The sequence below is a fragment of the Manacus vitellinus genome, unplaced genomic scaffold (genome assembly GCF_001715985.3).
Source record: "Manacus vitellinus isolate BGI_N305 unplaced genomic scaffold, ASM171598v3 scaffold_64_pilon, whole genome shotgun sequence".
NCBI lineage: Eukaryota > Metazoa > Chordata > Aves > Passeriformes > Pipridae > Manacus > Manacus vitellinus.
This window is the reverse complement of record NW_021940718.1, coordinates 2,953,885-2,975,733: the sequence shown is the minus strand read 5'-3', so window position 1 is coordinate 2,975,733 and position 21,849 is coordinate 2,953,885. Positions and strand designations below refer to the sequence as shown.

Sequence of the window (21,849 nt, the reverse complement as noted above, 5' to 3'; positions counted from 1 at the left end):
TGCTGCCCTCCTCGGCCGAGCGCGTGTCCGACTTGAGCTTGACGAACTCCTTGGCCACGTCGTCGTTGTTGCGCTGGGACAGGATGCGGAGCACGGTGAGCCCGGTGTCGTCCATGTGGATGCGGCGGCCCAGGGGCAGCCAGCAGGCACAGCCGGGGCGCTGCAGGATGTCCCGCAGCTGCAGCACGGCGATGCCCACCGTGCGGTCCTCGCGGGCGAAGCAGTAATCCTTCACACACACCTGCAGCTCGTAGCACTCCGGGCCTGTCTCCGTGCCCAGCGTGCTGGGGAGGGCAAGGGAGGGGCAGGGTTGGCACGGGGGAGAGGTCACACTTCCATCCTTCCCCGGCTCTGCTGCCTCCCCGCTGCCCAAAAGAAGCCTTTTCCTCTTTTCCTTTCCCCCACCCCCTTATTCAAGTGCTGTTCCAAGAGGGACAGAGATGACGAGGACTGGGGGAAAAGGGTGCTCGTTTTGGGACCGCCAACTCAAATTCAGGAGGTGTGGTGAGGGTGGGGCGAGGGGATGGGCAGTTTTGGGGCTGAGTGTAACCAGTGAGGAAACGTCCAAATACTATAATTAGATGGTAGTCCATTGCACACCCTATACTGTGGGTGTGCAACATATTCTGTGCACCAAAGGCACCACAATCAAAGAAGTGCTTTCTACCTTTCTATACTCAAAATGGTTCAGAGAATTATTTCTCCAATTTTGGGCAACGCTTCTACCAATGAGGAAACACCTAAAACATCCTGGGGGGGGGGATGAGCAAACTCACTGGCAAACCCCAGGAGGTCCTCACATGCTGGAGGCACATCCCCCAGCCTGTCCCCACACCCCCAGCCCATGGTGCCACTCACAACTGGAAGCTCTCGTTGTACTTGGGGGCCCAACTGTTGTTCTTGGATTTGGTGGCGAATTTCCTCTTCTTGTCGCTGAGGTGGGGCCCGATGATGTTGACCTCGATGAAGGGCCGGAAGATGCCCGACGTCTGCCACTTGAGGTCATTTGCAGCCACCACTGCGGGGAGGGGACAGGTGAGGCTCAGGGGGCACTGTCACCTGCCAGCCCCCTGGCCAGCAGAACCCACCTTTGACGGTGACTTTGTGCTCGCCAGTGCCAGGGTGGGTGATGAGCTCCACGTGGATCGACACCTCCCCAACGGGGTCCTCCACACCAGAGCCTGCGTGACACAGGGAGATGTGAGGGTCTGGCTTCAAGGTGTCCCTGATGTCCCCTGCCCACCACCAACCCCACTGGAGGAGGCAGGTCACCCACCACGGGGCGGGAAGGGGTGGGCAGTGGGGTTTGTCCCAAAGTGGCCTCTGCCACTGGTTGTGGGCACAGCAGTGTGGATGCATGGACATGGCAGGACATCCCCGGCACCAGGCTGACTCTGCCAAGTCCACAGGGTCCACTGAACCCCCCTTGCCCAGGCAGGGCTGAGGGGCCTGGCTGGGATGGGGCAGAGGACAGTGGTCCAGCTCCCCCTGCTCTGGGTACAGAGGGAGGACAGTGCATGGGCACAGCACCAGGCAGGAGGGACCCCATCAGGGCATCCATGGCCCTACCAGGGTCTCAAGGCTGCCCTGCCCCCCATACCCCTCCATGCCAGAGACCACGTCAAGCCCTGGGGTCCCCGAGCCTGGGGAAGTGGGGTGACCTGCGACCAACAGCTCAGCCCACCCCATCCCCCCCGAGAGCTGTGCATGCACCCACGGGTGAAGGAGGGGGCAAGGCAGAGGGACAGGCTCTGTGGGTCCCACGGGGCCACGGAGATCAAACAGGGCTCAGCAGAAAGCTCCCAGGGCAGGAAAACCAGTGGAAGGAGGACACGTCCCCACGTGTTACGGAGGGTGCCAGGTCGGGGTGGAGGCTGGCGATGGCACACTCCTGTCCATCCCCCTGGCACCCGAGCACAGCTTGAGGGCGGGATGATGGAGGCCTGATGGAGGCGGGCAGTGGGCGTGTCCTGGCATGGGAGGCCCAAGGGCAGGGGTACAGTCCCTGCCCCCCTGGCGGCCGGTGTGATGGAGGCAAGCAGCGGGGCCCATGGGGTCGGGCTTGATTCGCCCAGGAGCGCGCCGGAGCAAGGCTAGTAATGGTCCTTCTGGCAGCAGGGTGGGCAGGAGGAGGACAGGGTCGTGGCACGGCCCCCCCTTGGGCCACATGTCCCCAGGGGAGGTCATGGTGGGTGCCCACCCACCCCCAGGTGGTAGCACTGGGGACAATGTGGGGAGCCCAGAGTGTGCAGACAGACACCCCCATTCCCGTGGGGACAGCCCCCAACCCGCTCTGGGGGTGGCCAATGTGGCTGAGCACAGTTTCCTCCAAATTCACCCCAAAGCAGCCCTGGGAGCGGGAGTCTGGGGGTGGTGGGCTCCGGCTCTGCCCGCATTGGGGGTCCCCAAGGCCAGGGATGCTGGGCTGGGGACTGTTACTAGCCCAGGCCGGCAGCAGGCAGGGGCAGGGGCGGGCGAGTAGCACACGTACCCTTCTCAGGATAAATCTCTTCACTAAGGGTAAACCTAATCCCTTTCCCACCATGAACTAGTGGGAAGGAGAGAGAAAGAGACAGAGACACAGCACGGAGTCCACAAAGAGAGGAGGAAGGAGATGAAAACCAAGAGAGGAGGGAGGAGATGAAGAAGAAGAGAGGAGGGAGGAGATGAAGAAGAAGAGAGGAGGGAGGAGATGAAGAGGAAGAGAGGAGGGAGGAGATGAAGAAGAAGGGAGAAGGGAGGAGATGATGTGCATGGGGAACAGGAACAGTGAGGGAGGGGGGAGAAAACAAAGAGAGAGAAAGAGAGATCAGATCTCGCAGACAGACGGACGGCCAAGCACCCGGACAACACTGCAGCGACACAGGAGTGCCAGGCACCCCCAGCTCCAAGCCCGGGGTCCTGGGGCCAGGTTACACCCAGGGGTGCTGGCACCCACCAGACCCAACCCCATGCCCCCAACATGGCTGGTACAGGAGGCACAGACAGGACAGACGTCCTTTGCAGGAGACTCACGGACAGCAAACGCACGTCCCACTCCCCGAGGACGCAGACAAGCCTGGCTGGGGCACTCTGCGGTGGCCTCTGACCACCATCGAGCATCTCAGGCCCCTCCTCAAGCAGCCAAGGGACAAAATAAAGGGCAGTGTTTAGAGCTGAGGGGTGATTCTGCCCTGGAGAGTGCCCAGCACCCTGCACCACGCAGGACAGGGACGGGGAGATACACCTGGCACCCCAGATGCCAAATCGGGGGGGTGGGTACCCAGAGTGCCCAGGACAGGCCCTGGCACAGCATCTGGATCCAGTGGACCCTGTGACTGGTCTGTGCTGGGTGACAGGGGCCATCCAGAGGGGACAAACACCGTGACACCTGGCCAGAGGGTGACCTTCCCCCCACCCACAGGCCCCATTTCTGTGCCAGCCCAGCCACGCCCTGGCACTGGGGACACACTCCTTTTGCTGGTGGAGACTGGGGAGTGCCAGGCTGCCACAGGGCACCCATGGCCCCAGTTCACCTGCAAACCATGGGAGGAAAAGCCCTTCCCTTCCCACCCATCCCTGCCCCTGCTGTGGGCCTGGCTGGGACCCCGCTGGGACAGAGGCAAGGCAGGGCCCAGGCCTTGGGGCAGCCGAGCCCGTGGGGGGGGCTGTGGGCCCAGGTGGGGCAGGGCAGTGTGTCCTACCCTGTGAGGACTGGGTCTGCACGAAGGTTTTGATGAGCAGGTCCGTGGCCTGGGTGTAGAGGGACAGGGCATAGCGCAGAGACTGCAGGTCCGGGCTCTTCTCCAGGAACGTCTTCTTGAGCCCCACCCCGCCGGCGTGGAAGTATTGCTGGAGGGGGAGATGGCTCAGGATGCTCAGTGCTTCTGCTGTGCCTCAGGGTCAGAGCCCCGGGGGCACCCTGAGCCCCCCAGTGTCCTCACCTTGATGGTGTCCAGTGCCAGCTCCACCACGGCACACTGCTTCGGGGTCAGGCTCTTGGCTTCCTCCCGCACCATGTGGTCCTGGGGGGCATGAATCCTGCTCTCAGCACAGCACCAGGACCCCGCTCCCCCCACGCCAGACATATCAGCAAGTGGGCACTGGAGGGGCCCTTGCAGCAGTGGCACTGCCAACCTGCACAGTGCCACCCAGCACAGAGAGGAACCCAGCTCCCCCAGCCCAGCCCTCACCTTCAGCTTGGAGACCCCCAGCCCAGCCCCCCAACCCTCACCTTCAGCTTGGAGAGCTGCCCCAGCTCCTTGGCTGCGTTGAAAATCATCTGGGTGCCCTGCAGAGAGCAAAGAGACAGGGACGGCTCCCGTGAGCAGCCGGGCTGGGGGTGCCATGGCCAGGCTGGGCACGTCGTGCCAGAAGTTTCTTGCAGCTCCAGGGGCTCCCCCAGGCTCCAGGGGACCGGCCAGTGCTCCTTGGAGAGCCTCAGGTGCCACCACTCAGGCCAGAAAGGTGACACAGGACTGGCAGCCCCATCTCAGCCCGAGTTCTCAGCACAGGCTGGGGGCCTGGGGACCACAGGGCAGGACATCACGCTGGCATCAGGGTCCTCATGCTCTGCTCAGCACAAGAAGCTTGGCCTAAGGGTTCCATCCTGCTCCCTGTGCTCCAAGCACCTGCTTCTGAAGCCAGCAGAGCCTGGCAGGGCACGGCACTGACCGCACGGACACCGGACATGGCGGGAGCAGAGAGCGAGTGCAGGGGACAGTGGGCACGGGGAGGACACAGCCTGTACCCTGCAGTGCTGGCAGCCAGCACACACCCCCCTGGCACCTGGACCCATGCCCAGTCCCAGAGAGGCTCCCAGCCCCTGGGCACCCCAGGGATCCCAGGGAACCAGGCTGCCTTCGCCTGCCCTGTGCCCCCATCGTGGCAGGGGCCAGGAAGTCACCCCATGGGACCCACTGCTGTGGCAGCCCCGTGGCACGGGCAGATCCCACTCACCTCCCTGAGCTGGCACCCCTCACCAGGCTGAGCACAAGCTCCCCTTCTCAACTCCTCCAGTGTGCAAATGCAACTGGTTAAACTGGAGCACCACCTTCCCTCTCCCGGCACCAGTAGCTCCAGTCCTTCTCAACAAAGCAGTCCCGCCATCTCTCTCACTATCCAGTACCACCTGCAGGGGTCAGCCCCCTCTGTGCCCTCATTTTTCACCCCTTCCCATGAACCCTTTGTGCTCACTCCCCCGCCCACCCAGTTCTGTCCCATTAATCCCACCCTCGATGTCCCCATCTCCCCCAGCTGGCGGACGGGCTGGGAGCTGGGGACACTGGTGTCCCCCAACAGAGCACAACAGGACACTGTTCTGAGCTGGGGCCCCCCAAGCCAGAGCGCAGGGGACAAGGGACAGGGAGGAGGCGAGAGGAGGGAGCAGTGCCAAGTGGGGAGCAGAAGAGCCATGTCCTTACTTCAGTGTGACTGGGCAGCTTCACCCTGCTCTGGAAGAGAACAGCAAGGGACAGTTACTGGTGGCCCCAGCAGCTCTGAGCCACAGCTCCAGGCCCCCCACATCCTCCAGCCCTGGGCTCTGGCCCTGTGCTCTCCTCTGGCTGTGCCCAGCTCTCCGCTGGTGCCACTGCTTTGGCACCAGTTCACTCCTGCAAAGGCTCAGCCCCGGGCTGGTGATGAGTGTGCCAGGTTTCTCCTGGCAGGGAGGGCAGGTTTGCTCCCCACATTGCCTGGGGCTGGGAAATCAGAGGGAATCAGCTCTCCCAGCACACTCAGCACACTGGGCAGGAGCCAGTGTCCCCCAGGAGAGGAGGGGGAGCTGCAGGCACTGCCCAGACGGATGCTGGCATAGCTCTTCCCAAGACCCAGGATTTGGGAAGCAGGCAGACTGGGGGGGCAGTGCTGGGCCCTCACCCTGTGGTGAGGAGCTCCCAGATAGGGCAAGAGCCCACGTGCTGGAGAAAGCCCTTGGGGCAAGGCTGGGGGCTCAGCAAGCCCTGATGGGCCCCCCTGAGCAGGAGGGAGGAGCAAGCTCAGAGATCCAGGGGATCTCAGCAGCCCCAGGGCCCTCAGTGAGCCCAGCATGGCCCAGCATTGGGGGTCCCCTCTTCCTGAGCCCCCCATGCTGAGGACCCCATCCCCTCACATTCCCAGCCAGGCAGCTGGAGGGTGCTGAGGACTGTGGGGCAGTGTCCCCCAGGGGGATGGGTGACACCCCACACGTCCCCTGTGGGGATGGGTGACACCCCACATCCCCATCACAGGGATGGGTGACACCCCATGTCCCCCCCATGGGGGCAAACACCACACAGCACCCGTTCCCTACCCTGGGTGACACAGAACGGGTGACTGTCCCCCACCTGCACACAACACAGCACACCCCACCACGACACCACATCCAGACAGCACGACAGAGGAAGCACAGACAAGCCTGGACCTCCACAGCAGGCGGCTGTGAGGCCACGGGTGTGGCCCCGGGGCGGTGACACACACGGAGCCCACAGCTATTTACCTTCTCTGTCCCCTTGCCATGTTTTCTCAAGAGCGTGCCCTGTAGAAGCAATGTCAGAGGTTGAGTGTGGGGTGGGGGGACAGCGTGGCACAGGACACAGGGGGGGACAGGGCAAGGCTGGGCACAGGGCATGGCCACAAGCTGGTGGCAGAGACATCCCGAGCTCCTAAAAAACAGCCAGTGGGGGGATTGGGCCCTGGTGGGACCCACTGGGATACTGGGATATGGGGCACTGGTCCCCACTGGGAGAATCAGTGAGGGACTGGTGTCATCGGGATGCTGGACCAAGTGGTCCCCACTGGAATACAGGATGTTGCACTGAACTGGTCCCCACACCCTGGAGCTGGTCCCTGCCAGGATACAGAGATGCTGAGCCCCCAAGGGATGGTCCTCCGTGGGATACAGGGGGGCAGGGGCCAGCTGTGTGTGGGCAGGCTCTGGTGCCCCCACATCCTGCTCCAGCTCTGGCAGGTGCTCCCAGCACTGGGAAGGGAGCAGGGAGGGGGAGCTGGGTTTGGGTTTGGCACACAGAGCACTGGTCTGTGCAGGGCTGGGCCCACTGACAACCCCACACTGGCCCAGGCAAGAGAAACGGTGTGAGACGAGGCAGCAGTGCCATGGGGGGGTCTCAGGGTGGGCTGGGGCACGTCAGAATCAGGAGGTGGGATCAGGGAGTCAGCTGGCTGGGAAGCCTCAAGAGGCACAAGCAGCAGAGGTAGGGCCAAGCAGGGCTGCCAGAAGGGGCTCTGGCCCTGGCACAGGGTCATGGGTGAACAAGAGGAGCTGGTACACAGAGCTGACCCTATCCCATCCCCCACAGCCTCAGCAAGGCTGGGACATTGGGTCCCCACGAGGTCTGAGGGGAGGCTCAGCCCCAGGCTGCCCCCAGAGCCTCTCCAAATGCTGCTGTTGGACACAAAAGGTGTTGGGGGACAGCAAGGGAGTATCTGCCCCCTCAGGAATTGGCACCAGCACCCAACCACTGGCTCCCAACCCCACTGCTCTTCCTGTACAGGTGCCTGAGTCACAGCAGGGCTGGGGGTAGGACTGGGGATGGAATTGCCTTTCCCTTGCCCATGGCCACAGACTGGTCAGAAGAGGACAGAAGGAAACTGCTCAGTCAAAGCCATGCAAGGACCCAGCAGCGATGCCGAGGAGGGAACTGGGAGTCCAGGCTCCCAGGGTCATATCCTGGGCAGGGAAGGAGCCCCACAACTCGTGCCAGCAGCCTGACCCACCACTGAGCACCTGGGCAGGGACCACCAAGATCCTCCTCTGCCCTCACCCCACCACAGCCAGACCCCAGCCAGGGCCTCGAGGGGAAACTGAGGCACGAGGGGAAGGAAGAGCAGCCCTGACTCCCGGCACACACCACTCCCTGCTCGTGCCTCCAGCGCCCTTTCTGCCCCGAGCACAGAGCAAGGCAGGATCAGCCTGGGCTCGGCTGTCCCTGGTTCCGTGGCACTGCCCATCACCATCCCCTCCCACCCCACCACTGCCCCTGTGCCTCCCCACACCCCGGCTCTGCGAGTCTGTCCAAGACCTTCCCACCCACTGGCAAGTGCCGGCCAGGAGCCAGTGCCAGGTGGGCAGCACAGGGATGGGGACCACGGAGCTGGACCAGGTCAGGAGCCGAAGGAGGGTTGTGGGCAGGGCAAGGGCAGCCACACAAGACAAAAACCGGCGAGGCCAGGACCGACACAGAGCGGACAGACAGACAGACAGACAGGGAGCTGCCGTACTTACAATCATCTGCCATTGAGAGGCGAGAGGAGCAATTGGAGAGAACAACCGTGATGTGAGTGTCGGCCCCCTCCTCCTCCATCCTCCCCAGTCCCTGCTGCCCCACAGCAAGCCCTGGGTGCCCCCCACCCCTGCCAGAGCCAGGGGTGTCCCCCATCTGAGGTGCAACAGCACTGAGTGTCGCTGCCCTGCCACCACATCACATCTCTCCACAGCCCCCACAGGGGCCCCATCCCCATCTCTCCAGGCCCTCCTGAATGTGGGGAGGGGGCTTTGCCCCAGGGGGTCTCCGCTCCAGGTACCCCCACTCGACACTCAGCCCTGACAGGTACCCCCAGGGCCACTTGGGCAGGCTGTCCCCTGCCCTAGGGACCAGCCCCAGCATGGCTTCCTCCAAGGTTTCCTGACATCTCTCAGGAAAATCACCCAACAGAGCCACATGTCCATGCCCCCTTCTGTGCTCTCAGCACAGGGCCCATGGCCTCCAGAACACAGCTGGGAAGGGACTGGGATGGGGACTGGGATGAGGGCAGTGACACCATTTGGCCAAGGATGTGTTGGCCCAGCCAGGAGTGATATGGGGCTGACCCGAGCCAGGCTCTGGGCTGTGACAAGGTGCCAGTGAGGTGGCACCACTGAGGGCTGACAGGTCACCACTGCACCCTCCCTCCCAGACACAGCACAGCAGTCCCACAGCCCCAGAGAGCCGACAGAAAGGCTGGTGGCTCCAGAAACTCCAAGGAAGAGCCTGAGCCCAGCTTTGCAACAGTGAAAAAAGCCACCAAAGAGTGACAGGGACAGGTGTGTGGCTGGGTCAGAGCCCTTGGTGTCACCCTTCCCTGCCTGACCTCGAGAGAACCACCCCAGGAAGCCTCAAGATGCAGTCTGGGGCACACAAACAGCAATGTGACACGGAGCCTCAGAGCCTGTAGGAACCTCCCTCTCAGGAGGCACCATTCCCTGGGTTTGCTTTGCTCCCTTAGAGCACCCAGGGGCAAGGAAGAGTCCAGCTCTGCTGGGGGACATGACCCCTATCCCCACAGCATCCCCAGCTCTGTGAAACCCCCTAGCCCCACAGCAAGGCTGACAGGTAGTGGCTCCTCACACTCCGGGAGCCTCTGGATTCACCTCCTGGCAGAGACCGTGCCCACAGCCAGTGCTGATGGGACACTGCCCCAGCTCTGAGGAAAGGATGGAGAGGAAAGGACCAGTGTTCCCTCTTGGTGCCACAATGGAGGTGGCAGGAAGGTGCTTTGGCAAAGCCAGCCAAGAGGCTGCTGGGCTGCACTGGCACCTGGGGCACCTTTCTCTCTTCCATCCCTTCCCTGGCCAGGAGCTGGGTACAAGTCTGAGGAGGCCCACAGAGTGCCCTCAGCAGCCAGTGAGGGCCCCCTGGCCAGCAATGTCCCACACTGGCCCCAGTGGGTCACCAGTGTCTCAGGGTCCCTGCTCTCTGTCCCCATCACTCACCGTCTGGTCCGTGAGCGGGGGTAGGACGATGGTCTTCTCCATGGTGTTCATCACCAGCTTCCAGAGCTCCTTCAGCACCCGCTTCAGCACCGTCTTCTCGCAGATCTTGGCGAAGAGCGTCAGGCTGTGGAGAGGAGACAGGGCTGGAGGACCCCACAGCACTCCACATCAACTCTTCCCGAACACCCCGACCCTGCATGTCCCCCACACTCCTGGAGCAGGTCAGGAGGGGCGCTGGGGAGGGTGGGGGTCCCTGTAGCCCCCCACACTCACTTGCTGTCCAGGAGGTCCATGATGGGCTGCAGGACGTTGTCGGCGTCCTGCGCGACGCTGCTGCAGGTGCTGGCGGGGACGTTGCCGGTGCCCTTCACCTGGCCCAGGATGTCCCCCATCTGCTTCACACACTCCTCGATGTGTGGCTGGAAACTGGGGGCCACAACACACAGGCTCAACAACCCCCACAGAGCCCCCAGCCACAGCTCCTGGACCCCCACACCTCCCCGTGGCCCCCCACCCGTGCCCTCTCCTCCCAGGGGTACCTGGTGGCAAAGACTCGGCTCAGATCATCCAGGACGTTGTTGAGCTTCACCTGCAGTTCCTTGAGGATATCACTGGCTTCTGTGTCCAGCTGGAGGAGGGACAGGTTGGAGAAGTTGACAGGAACCCTAGACCAGCCTTAGTGGGGGTCTCTGCACCCCACATGTGCCCCTGGGCAGAGTGAAGCCCATCCCAGTCCAGCATGGTGGCAGAGCTGGGTGCCATGGGGTGGCACAGCGTGATCCCACACAGGAGTGAGGAACTGGGGTCTGCTCCCAGCACTGGGGAACCAGGGAAGGGGCTGCCTCTGGGGGGAAGGATATCATCCTGCCCCTCCACAGGGGTCTCTCCTGGAGCCCCCCAGTACGCACCTCCTTTCCACCCATGGCTTCAAACATTTTCTCCAGCTGGACACGGAGCTGCTGAATGTTGTTCATCAGAATGCAGGGCTGGAGGGGTGGGATGGAGAAGAGAATCAGCACCAACAAACATGGCTGGGACAGTTGCCCATGGCCCCAGGACCCTCCCACCCTGCACTGGGGGACATAAGGACAGCGATGGCACAGAGTGATGGCACACCCTGGCAGCACGTCAGGGACTGCCAGGAAGGGACCAAGGGCAGGACCACGTCAGGGGGACCCACTCTGGGGCTGAGGGGACAGCTGGGGTCACTGTGTGGGTACAGTCCTGCCCAGCAGCACCAGGCAGCTGACAAGCAGAGGGGAGATACGTCACCACTTTCTCCTTCTCCTTGGAGCAGTACGAGGCAAAATCCTTGGAGATGATCTCGGCGTACTGGAGCAGCACATTGCTGATGGTCTGCAGCCAAACAGGGCAGCAACCAAGGCACCCAGACAGCAGCAGGGATGGGGAAGGATGGAGAGAAGGAAACCATCAGTCCCACAGCAGTGAAACAACTCCAGGCCTGGATAAAACCCTGGGATCTCCTCACTCTCTGGTCCCATGGGTCACAGAATTACAGAATCGTTAAGGCTGGAAAAGCCCTTCAAGGTCATCAAGTCCAACCATCAATCCAGCATCACCGCCATGTTCACCACTAAACCACATCCTCAAGCACCACATGGACACTCTCCAGCCCCTCAATGTCTTTCTTGTCCTGAGGGGCCCAAAATTGACCCCAGGATTTGAGGTGGTGCCTCAGCAGTGCCAGCACATGGGGACAGTCACTGCCCTGGCCCTGCTGGACACACTGTGGCTGGTACAAGCCAGGTGCCCTTGCCCTCCTTGGCCACATGGGCACACCTGGCTCATGTTCATGTGCCAGGAGCCACATGGACACAGCCACTGGAAGCCAGATCCAGCACATCTGGTCTCCATGGGCAGCTTCATCACCAGCACACCAAGCCTGCATGTAACTCCCTCGCACATTGCAGCAAGCCAGTTTTAATTAATCTATATCAATTAACCAAATAACTGATTAATTAGCTATTCATTAATTAATCTTCTGTGCTAGAAAAGCTGAGAGTGTTCCAGGGCATGTTGGTGGTACATTGGCTGTCAGAGGGAGCACATTCTGTGCCCTGTGCCCCTGTCAAAGCTGGATGGAGGTGTCACAGAGAGCCCAGGAGCCCCGGGCAGGGCTGGGACTGGGGTCCCAGAGGTGCTGATGACCCCCACCAAGCCACCCACCTTGGCAAACCTCCGCATGTAGTGCCCAACAATTTGAGGGTCGGGGCACTCCAGCTTCTTGATGATCTCGAAGCTCTGGTTGAGCTGGGAGAAGACATCCACCACGGAGCAGGAGAAGAGGGCGTGCTCTGATGTCTGCTGGAACTGTGGGAGCAAGAGGCGGCGTCAGCAGGAGGCAGGGACGAGATTTTGGCCCCGTGAAGACACACTTGGCATCAAAGAACGAGCCCCCTGGCCCCCAGCTGCAGCTCCAGCCATTCCTACCCCGTCCTTCTTGTCCCGCTCCAGCGCTCCGTGCAGGAAATCCCGTGACACCTCTTCGTTCTCATCCAGCCACTGGATAACGAAGGGCTCGAACCAGCTGGAAGGGAAACCCACCCGTGGTGAGGCCTCCAGCCCCCGGGGTGCCAGCCCCCCCCTGCCCCCAGGGCTGCACTCACGCGGGGTACTCGGGCACGCGGGTCTTGAAGGAGGGCAGCTCGGTGACGTACTCGTTGTACAGCCACTTCACCTTGAAGTGCAGGTTCATGTAGTCTGCGCTCTTGCACAGCCGGTGCTTCTCGTGCTCTGCACAGGGAAGGGTGTGGGGGTCACTCTGAGCCCCAAGCCTGGGGGGGAAGCTCCCCAGGGGCAGCTCCAGGGATGCCAGGTTAACAGGGGGAAGGTGGAAATGCTTCCTGGGGGGCATTGGAGCTGGGCATGGTGTTGATGAGGAGGGGAGATGGGTTTGCCCAGGGAACAGGTGAGGTGGGAGCAGAGGGTGGCTCCTGTCTGGTTCCCCTGCTGGCTCGGGGTGGGGGGGGACTCACCCTCCATCGCATACTTCATGTCCTGAGCAAAGAGGTTCCACATCACCTCAGCGCTGATCTTCCCCACGTTCAGTTCCTGGGGGAATCTGGGGCGAGGGGAGAATGTGGATCACAAAATCATTTAGGTTGGAGAAGACCTTCAAGACCACTGAGTCCAACCTTTGCCTGATCACCACCTTGTCAACTAGACCATGGCACTAAGTGCCACATACACTTGTTCCTTGAACGCTTCCAGGGATGGTGACTCCACCCTGGGCAGCCCCTTCCAATGCTTAACAACCCTTTTCCATGAATTCTTCCTCATGTTCAACCTGAACCTCTCCTGGCAGAGCTTGAGGCTATGAACACAAGCCAGACCAGCCTTCCACATGGAGAGACATCCCCCACACACTTCCCACCTGCCTCAGCTTTCTCATCTGTAGAATGGGTGTTATACACCCACTTCCAAAGGCCTCAGGTTCCCACTGCCTCCATGGGGGCATCCCCTCTGGGTGCAGCAGGATCCCCTTCCCCAGCACCTACTCACTGGTTCAGGCAGGGTGTGTAGGAGTTCTTGTCCTCCTCAATAATGGAGACGATCAGGGTGATGAGCTTGGACCAGAAATCCAGGTTTTTGATGCTGGGGCCCTGCTCCTCAGGGGGCACCTCGCCTTTCTTAGTCTGGAGGGATGAGGACACAGGGGAGACTCCAGTCACCCCACCTGCAGGGCTCAGATTTGTGTCAGAGCTAACAATGAGACAGGAGGGAACACCCTGGAGGCCCACACAGCCCCCATCTTGTCTCTTGTGGTCTCAACCCTGCAGCTTTGGAGCTTTAAGCCCTGCCCAAGATTAGGGACTCATTCTGCACCGGGCTGAGTGCTCTGGAGAGGGAGCAGGAGCACTGGGAAAAGGAGAAGGGCAGGGGATGGGGAAGGTCATTGCCCAGCACCCCCCCTGCCCCACGCACTGGGTCCGTCTGGTACTCGCGGCTGTAGAGCTCGTGGCAGTTGTTGAAGATGTACTCGTAGGTGGAGTTGAGACAGGCCTTCACACAGTCCTTCACCACCTGGCTGGCTCGTGGGGGGCTCTGCAGCTCCTGGACCTGGAATGCAGGGAGGGAGTGGCGTTGGGGGCAGACCCACACCCCCAGCAACCCACGCAGGGGCACCACGGGCCAGAGTGACCTCAACCCCCAAAGAACCAGGGCCAGTGAGAGTCAGATCCCCCCCAAACACGGGGCAAGTGGGGCCCCAGCAGTACCTTCATCCGAAAGAAGGTGATGCTGGTCAGCAAATCAACCGTGGACTTGAGATCCTGCAGCCGCTCGGGACTGCTGGCAGGGAAGTTGTTCTGGGAAAAAAAGAGGGGGCGTTGCCCACAAAACTCTCACAGGGGAGAGTGAGGGGGAGGAAACAAGCCCGCTGTTGTGTCAGACTTTATCAGCCAGGCGGGGGAACCGAGGCAGGGCAGGCACCTTACCCGGTACATGGAGAGGTCGATGCGCAGGGAGTTGTGCAGCTGGTCCAGGAGTTTGACGAATCGGTCTTTCTGCGGAGAAACGCCCCAGGGCAGGTAAACGGGGGAAAGGCGGCAGAGCCCGACCCCCTCCCCCCGCCCCTGGCTCTCTCTGCTCCCGGCCCAGCCCCCGCTGCTCCCGGCTCATCTCTCTCCTTCCTGCTGTCCTGCTGCCCTTCCTTCCCTCCTGCCTGAATCCAAGCCCTGCAGGGCAGGGTGTGCCGGCAGAGCAGAGCCGGTCCTCGCTGCTGGCCGGGGCTCGCTCGAAGCCCTCGGCGGCTCCCGGGGTGCGGTCACGCCGGGTGTGGTGTAGGACAGAGAGGTGACACCACGTGTGTCCCCTGTGCTGGCAGTCACTGCTGGGGGGTGACAGGCTGTTCTGTCTGCCCTGACCACTGGACCACCTCAGGGCAAGAGCTGGGAGAGTGGGTGCAGGATCTGTAGCCCCTGGATTGAGGCTTTCCAAGAGCTCAGGAAAAAGGACAGGGAAAGGGCTTGCAGTGGTAGCCCATCTTCAGAAGCTGGACACCTCCATGGGCTCCTGGCTCTCCCCACTGGGCTGCATTGAGGAATGTGGGCAGGGAACACCCCAGGTGGGTGGTCTCCTTTGGGGCTGAGGGGCTTTAGTTCAGCTCAGCCCAGCTCCCACCCAGGGAGTGCAGGGCAGGGGGACACAAATCCCACCTTGGGCTGCAGATCGGATTGGGGGTCAGAGCTGAGGGCAAAGCAACCAATCAGAGTCACAGACTGGTTTGGGTTGGGAGGGACCTTAAAGGCCATCTCATTCCACCCCTGCCATGGGCAGGACACCTTTCACTAGATCAGGTTGCTCAGGGCCCTGTCCAACCTGTCCTGGAACACTTCCAGGGATGAAACCCTGGAAATCACCACCTCTCTGGGCAACCTGTGCCTGTTTCTCACCACCCTGACAGGGAAGAATTTCTTCCCAATAACTGCCCCAAATCGCTGTCAGGGGTCATTTCCCTTTGCATCCTGCTGGGGAGAGGCTTTGCACAACCCCGTGGGCCTCCCACGAGAGCCCTGGGTTCCCCCCAGCACCGGCTGTACGGGGTCAGGGCTGACCCGCGGGGCTCCGGAGAGCCCGGAGCAGCGCTGCGAGCCCTGGGGGACAGGACCCGGGGACGGGGCGGGGCAGCGAGTCCCGCGCCCGCCCAGCTGCGGCTCGGCCGTGCCCGCAGCCTGCGCTGGCCACCGCAAAACTTCGGCACTCGCCCCCGGGACCGGCCCAGCCAGGCCCGGGGCCGGGACCGTGCTGGTCCCCGGAACACCCGAGGAACGGCGGAGCACTAACACTGACACGACGGGAGCTACTCAGGTTCAAAGCGACACGGCCGGCACAATTTAGGACCCAACCTTAGGCTCTCTTAAAAAAAGAGAAAGAGACAAGTTTTTAAAACCCTCCACGTCAGAGAAAAGGCGGTTCTTTTGGTACGGTTTCCTCCTCCTGTGCGATCCGGAGGCACAGCTCGCTCGGCTCTAGCTACCCCCTGCAATGGAGCGGGGAGGTGAGCCAAAGCTGCCCGGAGCTGTGCTCGGCCCTGGCTGTGTCCCTGGCTACCCAGCTCCTTGCTACACCCCGGGCTGGGCACTGACCCCGGCTCGACCCGTGTGCACCCAGAACAAGCAGCTCCTGCTCTGGGATGGCACGGGGGGAGCCGAGGCGAGAGCTCAGCCCCTCTTCACCCGTATCCCCAAGGGGCACCCGGCCCTGCCACAAACTCGCCCTCAAAGGCACCCAGTGGGTGCTGGCACAGCTGGATGTGTTTGTGGCAGGCCCGGGGTCACCCAAAGTGCACGAGGCCGTGCAAAACTCCCCATGAGCTGCAGCGGTGGCTCCTGGCCACCTGCTTCTGATTTTACCACCAAGGCATTCCCCCTCCTGCCACGCTGCCACCCAATATCCCGATCCGCTCAGGCTCCCACAATAATTCAGGGAGCAAATTTAGCCCTTCTCCCAGGAAGGCGGTGGCTCTTTTCCTTCCTGAAAAACGGGAGTGGGATGATTTTTGGGGCAAGCAGGGGATGGCCCCCCGCTCGCTGCTGCCTGGCTGCAGTTTGGAGCAGGGTGTTTTGCACGGCTCGTTTTCTCCCCGAGCCCCCCACCCCCTCCCAAAGAAAAGAGAGAAGAAGGAAAGAGTGTTTACGCACCATCGGACTTACCCCGAAATTGGAGGCGGCAAAGCGGTCGGAGGCGTTGACGTTGGTGGAGGCCGTGGTGTGGGCATAGTAGGCGTTGATGTTGGCGAGCAGGGTGCTCATCACTGCTGGCACCCCCGGGCACATGTACTTGGAGGAGAGGCAGGCAAAATGGCTGTGGAGAGAGGGGGAAGGTGAGGGCATAGGGCCATGGGAGGGCATATGGGCTCAGGGCCATATCCTGAGCTGGAAGGGACCCACAAGGATCATCCAGTCCAACCCCTGGCCCTGCACAAACACCCCAACAATCCCACCCTGGCCCTCAGAGCGTTGTCCAAACGCTCCTGGAGCTCTGGCAGCCTTGGGGCCGTGCCCACTGCCCTGGGGAGCCTGGGCAGTGCCCCAGCACCCTGTGGGGGAAGAACCTTTCCCTGAGATCCATCCCAACCCCCCTGGCACAGCTCCAGCCCTTCCCTGGGTCCTGTCCCTGGTCCCAGAGCAGAGCTCAGTCCCTGCCCCTCCGCCTCCCCTCGGCAGGAGCTGCAGCCCCCGAGGAGTCTCCCCTCAGTCTCCTCTGCTCCAGCTGAACCAGCCGAGTGCCCTCAGCTGCTCCTCAGACCCTTCCCCTCCAGATCCATCTCCAGCTCTGTGTCCCTCCTTTGGACACTCTCCAACAGCTTTAGATCTGACATGGTGCCCTCAGGACTTGAGGTGAGTCTGTGCCACAGTGCATTGAGAAGGGGAGGGATGGGCACAGGTTTGGGGCAAGTCTGACCCGTGGCAGGGAGGTGGGTGCCAATGGCAGTAGAGGAGGATGATGGGGACAGTGATCCCCTCTCAAGGCTGGCACAGCCCCCCCGAGCCTGGTGGAGGGCAGGTGACTCACGTCATGGCCTGGTAGATGGACTCCACCCCGTAGCGCATGGCAAACTCGTCCACGATCTCCTGTGCCGTCTCATCAAAGTACACCTTCCAGGCATCGTCCCCCTTGGCGTCGGGGATCTTCACCACTCCGTTGTTTTGCAAATCCGTCACAAAGTGGAACAGGTTCTGGGGGTACAAATGAGTCCCGTCAGGTCTCCAGGGCCGGTGGTGGCAGGGTGGCATCGCTGGGGTAGGGGCCGTGCCCCCCCATGCCTGCCTGGGCCGCTCACCTCGTGCAGGCAGGTGTACTGGACGTGGTAGGGAGCCACCTTCTCCTCGCCTTTGATCTCCACGCTGATGTGCAGCCGGATGGCCCCCGACACCGCCGACTTATCTGTCCGCTTGTCTGTGGGGCACAGGAGGGGGACGAGGTGTGAGGCTTCCCCAGACCAACCTGCTCACTCCTGGCCCCAAGGAGGGGCAGAATGCTCCAGGACAGAGGGTCTCTGAGGGCCAGAGCTGGGTGGACACCCAGTACCATGTGCAGCCAGGCCAGGGCACAGTGCCACCAAGGTACTGAAGAGAGGGATTTGGCCACATCTCCAGACACTAGAGATGTGGCCTCTCTGTGCCTCAGTTTCCCCTCTGCAGAGGGCTGATACTCCAGCCCTCCTGGGCTAAAGGTTCTGCAAATGACCCTGGGAAAACACTTGATCCCAATGGCTTCTGATAGGAGATGTTTTTTTATATATTTAAAAATTATTTATAATATTATATCTATATATAAAATCATAGAATCAGCTGGGTTGGAAGGGACCTCTGAGATCATCAAGTTCACCCCTTGATCCACAACTGCTGTGATTATATTTATATAAATTTATAAAAATATATTTGTATACATTTATATAAATTTTTATGTTGAAATAGATATTTATATTTGTATACTTATTGTATATATTTATTATATAATTTTTTTTAATAGTTACATTTATATTACTGGTGCTATAGCCCTTCAGGCCAGGGCTTGTAGCACGTCCCTCTGGAGCCCAGGGCTGGGGTCCCAGCCTGGCCAGGCTGTGTTGTCCCTCTGGAGCCCAGGGCTGGGGTCCCAGCCTGGCCAGGCTGTGTTCGTCCCTGTTGCGCCCACGCGGCTGGCGGTCCCAGCCTGGCCAGCGCTGTGTTGTCCCTTGGAGCCCAGGCTGCGTCCACTGGCCAGGCTGTTGTGTGTTGTCCCTGTGCAGCCCAGGGCTGGGGTCCCAGCCTGGCCAGGCTGTGTCACCCCCCCCAGGGCACAGGGCAGGGGTCTCAGGCTGTGTCGGGGAGATGTTTACCGAGGTTGTACCAGACGTCCATCTCCCCGCTCAGGGTCCGGACCTCGATGATGGTCTGGCCCAGGAAGTCGTCGGATTCCCTCTTGAAGCGCTGCTTGACGCGGGATTTGATGTCGTCGTCTTCGTCCCACACACGGACCTTGATGCGGTCAGAGGAGTTATGGCACTCACTGGGGAGGCGAGAAGGAGCAAGCCCTGGGATGAGCAGGGAAACCTTTCCAGCTTTTCCCCATCCTCTGTTTCCCTAAACAAGAGGGACCACCCCCACACAGGGCAGGAACTAGGGAAGAGGGCAGACCTGGGGGCACCAACCCTCCCCAGCTGGCTCAGCGCAGTCCCAGCACAGCCGGGATCAGCCTCTGGAGCCCAACCCTCCATGGCACAAAAACAGCACCCTGAGGGACCCCAGCACCCCCCTCCACCCTGAGTGGGGGCAGGACGAGGCCCAGCTGGCTCCCCCACTCCAAAGGGACATGCTGACAGCCAGCACAGCCCAGCACAGCAATGCAGGCAGATGAGGGGACTGGGGGTGAACTTACAAATGGAAATTCTCCTCCCAGACTGGGTTGAGATTGCCGTAGATAGTTTTAGTCCTTTTTTTTGTCTTTCCAACCTGGACAGTGACATAGGGGTCACTGGAACCTGTCTTATCCTTTGCTTGCAGGCCCTGGGCACAAACCACTGCAGCACAGCACGGCACGGGATGCACACCCATCCACACACGGCACAGGCACGGCACACATGGCAGAGAGAACAGACAGAGAGAGAAATCAGTGCCACAGCCACACCAAGACCCCCAAAACAGGCACCTGTGCCCCCACAGAGCCCCAGGGGCTGAAGCTGCTCGGCAGGATGAGGGGTTGGGCCATGCAGCATCCTTGTGCTGGGAACAGCCTCGTCCCCATGTCCAAAGAGGGCAGCTGCCTACCCGTGATGCTGATCTTGGCCGACCATTTGGAGGTGCCGTCCAGGACACTCTGCTTCACTGCCTTCATCTGCTGTGTGTGTGTGGTCTTGTTGACCCCAAACACCTCCTGGATCAGCTCAAATATCTCCGGCTTGTTGCGCTCCCGGATCTTCATGCGGTCCTTGAGCACCATGATGATGTTCTGGGTCCGGTCCTCTGCTCCGTGCTTGGAGCTCTTCTCTGCTGCTCCTGGGAGAGGACAGCCATGGGTGAGATGGGGTGGGGATGCAGGTGGTATCCGGGAGAGACCACAGAGCTCTCTCAAGTGGGCATGATGGGCTTGGGGACAGGAGGAAACAGCCTCAAGTTGCACCAGGGGAGGTTTAGGTTGGATATTAGGAAAAAATTTCTTCATAGAAAGGGTTGTCAAGCATTGGCACAGGCTGCCCAGGGCAGTGGTGGAGTCACCATCCCTGGAAGTGTATAAAAAAGGTGTGAATGTGGCACTTGAGGACATAGTTCAGTGGTGACCACAACGGTGATGGATTGACAGTTGGACTTGTTGATGTTAAAGGTCTTTTCCAACCTTGACAATTCCACCATTCTGCGATTCTATGCATTAATTAATTCAAACCTGGAGGGCCCTACCCCCTTCCCAGCACAGATCTGCCCTGCCCACCACTTCTCCCACGCTCAGGGCAGGGGCTGCTCCATCCTCCCTCTCCAAGGGCAGAAGGGACAAGGCTTGTGTCCTTACTCTGCAGGCAGTCGGCGTTGAGCAGGTCCTGGCACTTCTCGTGGCACTTGACGCCGCACTCGGCGCAGCGCATGCCCTGCCGGGCGATGCCCCACAGGAGCCCCTCGCACTCGTAGCAGTAGGTGGGGGTGGTGGCCGTCCACACCTCGAAGTTGTGGGGCGTCGTGCAGGAGATGGGGTACACTAAGGCTTGCAGGGTCTTCTTGTAAACATGGTTTTTCTGTGCAGGGACAGGAGAGAGAAGGGGGGAGAAAGGCTCAGGCAGGGCAGGGGGTGGCACTTGAGGACACGGGTTGGCGGTGGTGGGTTGATGGTTGCACTTGGTGATCTTAAAGGTCTTGATGCCTTAAGCCCCTAATGTTTTTTTATTTTATTTTTCTAATATTTGTAAGAATTGTAAGTTTTATAAGTAAGTTTTAAAAGCAGCAACCTTCCCCCCCTTGTCCCTTGTTCCTTTCCCTTGTTTATACATTCCCTAACCCTCTTACCCCATTCTATGCTCCCCATATCAATCCTGCTTCTGAATACAGCAGAGTGTTTAGTCTTTTGTCAAGGCAAGGCCTAGACAGTTGACAGAACAGCATATCTGGGCCTAAACCACAGAATACGGTGAGGAATTGGGTAACTATGTACCCTTTGTGCTCTGATGAAGACAAAGATGGGATGAAGAGGGGGTCCCAAAATACACCCCAGACTCATTTCAAGGGGGTGGACCCAGGGCAGTCAAGAGGAAAGGCCAAAGGGTGGGATATTTGGGATTGGATGGATGATATTATAAAATGTAACCTCTCAGGCACGGCCGGCGCACGTCCTGTAACATCTTAGCCTTGGCAAATAAACCCTTTCTTATCTCACCCCTAATTAACTGCTCCTGGAGATTTTTTTTTCAGCACCAAAATACACCGGTAACAGTCTTTTCCAAGATCAATGATGCCATGATTCTATACTCAGCTGCTCTGGCGTTGCCAGAGGACACTGGTGTGGCACACACCCTGCACTTTCACTGCTGGCCCAGCCCCTGAGGCTCAGCCACCCCCCATGACCACCTCCACCCCAGCCCACCCCAGCACCTACCAGCTCCTCATTGTTCAAGGTGCTCGAGGCCAGGGCAGATGTGATTCCCGCTTTCCTGGACTGGACCAGGGACTGTGGGAAAGAAACAGAGTTCCCAAATCCAGCAGAGCATGGAGGGACCCTCCTGCACTCCTTTGGGGTCCCAGTGGCTGTAGAACACCCAGGACAGACCCCAGCCCCAGCCAGGGAGGGCTCCTGGCTGCATTCGGGGGCAGAGGGGACAGCCCAGCTCCCAGTGATGCCAGCATTGCTGTGCAGTGGGACTGGAACCAGTTCAGCAGCCTGTGGCATTCCCAGTTCAGCCCCAGCAGGGCAGAGCCTCTCAACATGTGTCTGAAACCCCTGGGGAGATGGGGTGGGGGGCACTTACCATGGCCTGTGGGCAGCCAGGGCCAGCAAGGGGGGAATAAAAAGGCCATTAGTGCAAACACTTCCCAGGAGAGCCCCTTCCTCAACAGAACCAGTTGGGATGGGGGCAACGCTCCCCCTTCACCCAGCACTGGGTGGGAGGGACTGTGTCCTCAAGCCCAGCACTGGCTGCAGCCTGCAAATCCAGCAGGGAAAGGAAGCAGCCCCCTCAAACCCTGCCCACTGCCCCC

At 60.6% G+C, this 21,849-nt stretch overlaps 1 protein-coding gene across 1 annotated transcript in view; it reads right to left on the bottom strand.

Moving 5' to 3' along the window:
• UNC13A (unc-13 homolog A) overlaps positions 1 to 21,849 on the bottom strand; it is a 37,828-nt gene that overhangs the window by 4,828 nt on the left and 11,151 nt on the right. The window contains exons 15-46 of the mRNA XM_029963902.1: positions 21,621 to 21,626; positions 21,251 to 21,322; positions 20,177 to 20,396; positions 19,441 to 19,668; positions 19,052 to 19,193; positions 18,513 to 18,682; positions 17,472 to 17,587; positions 17,204 to 17,367; positions 16,342 to 16,492; positions 14,125 to 14,193; positions 13,906 to 13,995; positions 13,613 to 13,747; positions 13,190 to 13,323; positions 12,664 to 12,749; positions 12,295 to 12,421; positions 12,119 to 12,215; positions 11,855 to 11,998; positions 10,940 to 11,023; positions 10,576 to 10,653; positions 10,207 to 10,295; positions 9,941 to 10,093; positions 9,668 to 9,791; positions 8,201 to 8,206; positions 6,455 to 6,493; positions 5,403 to 5,432; positions 4,214 to 4,270; positions 3,924 to 4,004; positions 3,684 to 3,831; positions 2,492 to 2,548; positions 1,089 to 1,181; positions 859 to 1,018; positions 4 to 284 (exon numbers count right to left, since the gene is read on the bottom strand). Of these exons, the coding sequence (XP_029819762.1) occupies positions 4 to 284; positions 859 to 1,018; positions 1,089 to 1,181; positions 2,492 to 2,548; positions 3,684 to 3,831; positions 3,924 to 4,004; positions 4,214 to 4,270; positions 5,403 to 5,432; positions 6,455 to 6,493; positions 8,201 to 8,206; positions 9,668 to 9,791; positions 9,941 to 10,093; positions 10,207 to 10,295; positions 10,576 to 10,653; positions 10,940 to 11,023; positions 11,855 to 11,998; positions 12,119 to 12,215; positions 12,295 to 12,421; positions 12,664 to 12,749; positions 13,190 to 13,323; positions 13,613 to 13,747; positions 13,906 to 13,995; positions 14,125 to 14,193; positions 16,342 to 16,492; positions 17,204 to 17,367; positions 17,472 to 17,587; positions 18,513 to 18,682; positions 19,052 to 19,193; positions 19,441 to 19,668; positions 20,177 to 20,396; positions 21,251 to 21,322; positions 21,621 to 21,626 (3,631 nt within the window). The remainder of the gene's footprint in view (positions 1 to 3; positions 285 to 858; positions 1,019 to 1,088; positions 1,182 to 2,491; positions 2,549 to 3,683; positions 3,832 to 3,923; positions 4,005 to 4,213; positions 4,271 to 5,402; positions 5,433 to 6,454; positions 6,494 to 8,200; positions 8,207 to 9,667; positions 9,792 to 9,940; positions 10,094 to 10,206; positions 10,296 to 10,575; positions 10,654 to 10,939; positions 11,024 to 11,854; positions 11,999 to 12,118; positions 12,216 to 12,294; positions 12,422 to 12,663; positions 12,750 to 13,189; positions 13,324 to 13,612; positions 13,748 to 13,905; positions 13,996 to 14,124; positions 14,194 to 16,341; positions 16,493 to 17,203; positions 17,368 to 17,471; positions 17,588 to 18,512; positions 18,683 to 19,051; positions 19,194 to 19,440; positions 19,669 to 20,176; positions 20,397 to 21,250; positions 21,323 to 21,620; positions 21,627 to 21,849) is intronic.